The 2500-nt window shown below is 48.9% G+C and overlaps 1 protein-coding gene across 2 annotated transcripts in view; it reads left to right on the top strand.

The window, feature by feature from the left end:
* Positions 1-2500, top strand: part of LOC115545669 (regulator of G-protein signaling 3) — a 26465-nt gene that overhangs the window by 8204 nt on the left and 15761 nt on the right. For both annotated transcript variants that reach the window (XR_003977137.1, XM_030359051.1), the window contains exons 9-11: position 1; positions 147-255; positions 2234-2500. The exon at position 1 is cut by the window's left edge and continues 60 nt beyond it; the exon at positions 2234-2500 is cut by the window's right edge and continues 548 nt beyond it. Coding sequence is in view for 1 of the 2 variants with exons in the window: in XM_030359051.1 (XP_030214911.1) it covers position 1; positions 147-255; positions 2234-2500 (377 nt within the window). In the remaining variant the exon portion in view is untranslated. The remainder of the gene's footprint in view (positions 2-146; positions 256-2233) is intronic.

The following is a 2500-nucleotide window of genomic DNA, read 5'->3' as shown; positions in this document are numbered from 1 at the left end:
GGTGAACATTATATTATTTTACTCAATGGAATCAATCTGCTGGACTTGAATCCCCTTGCTCAAATTCTACTCCTATCAGCCCAGAGTTGTTATGCTATATTCTAATCCGTTCCATATCCTGGATTCCCCGCCCTCTGTGTATGCAGTCCATCAGTGGCTGGTACTACCTGCTGGGGGCGGAGCTTGGGCGCACCAAACACCTGAAGGTCGCCGCGACAGAGACCAAAGCCATCACCCCGGCCAAACGAGCTAAAGGTGGGGACGAGTTTAGATTGGTCAATAGAGGTCAGGGGGAGGGGCTAGAGGGGCAGTTTGGAGCAAAGCCACACCTATCTGCCTATTCCCCTGAATGATAAGAACTCTGAGAAGCCCATCTATGGATATCCATTTGAATTAGTCATATACTTGCAGCATCATACTCATGTTTGGACCATTTTCAGGGTACAGTACCAACACGTAATTCTTTAAAGAGCCAGTGAACCAAAAACTTTTTTTTGGCAAGTGAGAAGCGCCAAGCGCAAGTAGCTTTGTGGGCGTTTCTACGGCGATGTCGCTAGTTTACTGTCGCGAGAAATGACTCTTGCGCCCGGCGCATAGTTAAAAAGGGTTGGTCTGAAGTAGCCTAATTACCCGTAGGTGTGGTTTAGGCGTAACGTGCATCTGAATCTGACGAGTTGATATTTTGACAGCACCAGGGAACGTTTGCGCCAGAACACGCCTCCTCCTTTCGCCGAGCCTTCCCTTGGGGCGCAAGATCATTCCCTACTTTACCGACGCGTGGCGCAGGAGGGAAAATAACGCTCTGCACCAGTTGCAAACTAGCAACGACACATGCGCCAGTGATTAAGTCAATTGCGCCGGATGCAAGATAGGGCCCATGGTGTTCGAATCCAAGCTGAACCAGCTGGCTCTCTAAGGTCGTGTGTGATCTATGCTCCAAAGGAATGCAGAATATGCTTGTCAACAGTCTACATTTTTAAAGAGAATTTTATTCAGGCGATTAGAACATGGATGATTTGTCGTATGAATAATTAATCGAGCAAGCCTGTGTCTTTACATGGTCCAGCTAGCATAAGCCAGGCACGAATCCATACCTATAGTGGTAGAATAAAATATAGCATAGTATGGTATAGTATATCGTATATCAAAGTATAGCATAGCTTTTCTTTAGGCTTTCTTGTATGACAATTAATGTATTTTTGTTTGTGTTGTTAAATGTATTTGAAATAAGCTTCACTTTATTTAATATCTGAACTCCTATGTGTCTTGTGTGTTTTGGTTCATGAATGCCATCATAAACCGAAGGTGAACTTGCCTTAACCTTAAATTAACCCCCTAAACCCCTGATAGGGTTTTCAAACGCCTCTCTGTCTCAGCTGGCCAATGAGCAGTCAGCACTGCCTTGAACTCTGGCAGATGTAGTCTGGGATTCTTTCCTCAATAGACAGAAGTAACAATAACCGTGTGTGTGTGTGTGTGTGTGTGTGTGTGTGTGTGTGTGTGTGTGTGTGTGTGTGTGTGTGTGTGTGTGTGTGTGTGTGTGTGTGTGTGTGTGTGTGTGTGTGTGTGTGTGTGTGTGTGTGTGTTTATCTAGCAATATGCTAGGTGCAGAGAGAAGAGTGACTCTTGTCCCACTCCTCTCTCCCTCTCACTGCGGGGGTCCGGCGCGTTGCCATAGTAGTGAGATGCCAGCCCCGTAACCATGTGCCTTTAGAAGAGCACCAATGACAACAGCTTTCATTAAATCCACAATCCACAAAAAGATCACCTCTCCCCCCTGCCTGTCTCTGTTGCTCTCTCACCCTCCCTCCCTCTTTATCTCTTTCTCTTTTCTTGTTTCTTCCCAAGAGCATGTGCTCTTAAAGCTCTCCTTCCTTCGCTCTCTGTCCAGATTGATTCTCTCCCCCCTCTCTCTCTCTCTCTCTCTCTCTCTCTCTCTCTCTCTCTCTCTCTCTCTCTCCCCCTCCCTCCCCTGTGTTGACATCATTCCAGGGTTCATGTTCATTCACTCGGAGGTCGGCGACGAGGCAGGAGAGAGAGAGAGAGCCTAGATAGAGAGTGACTTCTTCCTTGTGGAAGAGAAGCTCCATCTGTGTGTGTGTGTGTGTGTGTGTGTGTGTGTGTGTGTGTGTGTGTGTGTTTTTGTGTGTGTGTGGGTGCGGTGTGAAAATGTTTTGGAGGACCAGTGCGTGGTTGTGGGATGACGATGATGAGGCTGACAGCTGTCTCCTAGGTCGGCATGGCGAGAAGACGCCTGACGCCACGCCGGATAAACCACCGTCCCTCGGCCTCAGCAGCAGAGCCAGGACGGAGCGGAACAAGCCCCAGCTGGGGCCGCTTCCTGGGTCAGGCCACCCCACTCTGAGACCTGTTCCTGGATCAGACCAATACACTCTGGGACCTGTTCCTGGGTCCGGCCACCCCACTCTGAGACCTGTTCCTGGATCAGACCAATACACTCTGGGACCTGTTCCTGGGTCCGGCCACCCCACTCTGGGAC

This window comes from Gadus morhua, chromosome 6 (genome assembly GCF_902167405.1).
Source record: "Gadus morhua chromosome 6, gadMor3.0, whole genome shotgun sequence".
Taxonomy (NCBI): Eukaryota; Metazoa; Chordata; class Actinopteri; order Gadiformes; family Gadidae; genus Gadus; species Gadus morhua.
Note: the sequence above shows the minus strand (reverse complement) of the source record. Positions and strands in the feature narration are given on the sequence as shown.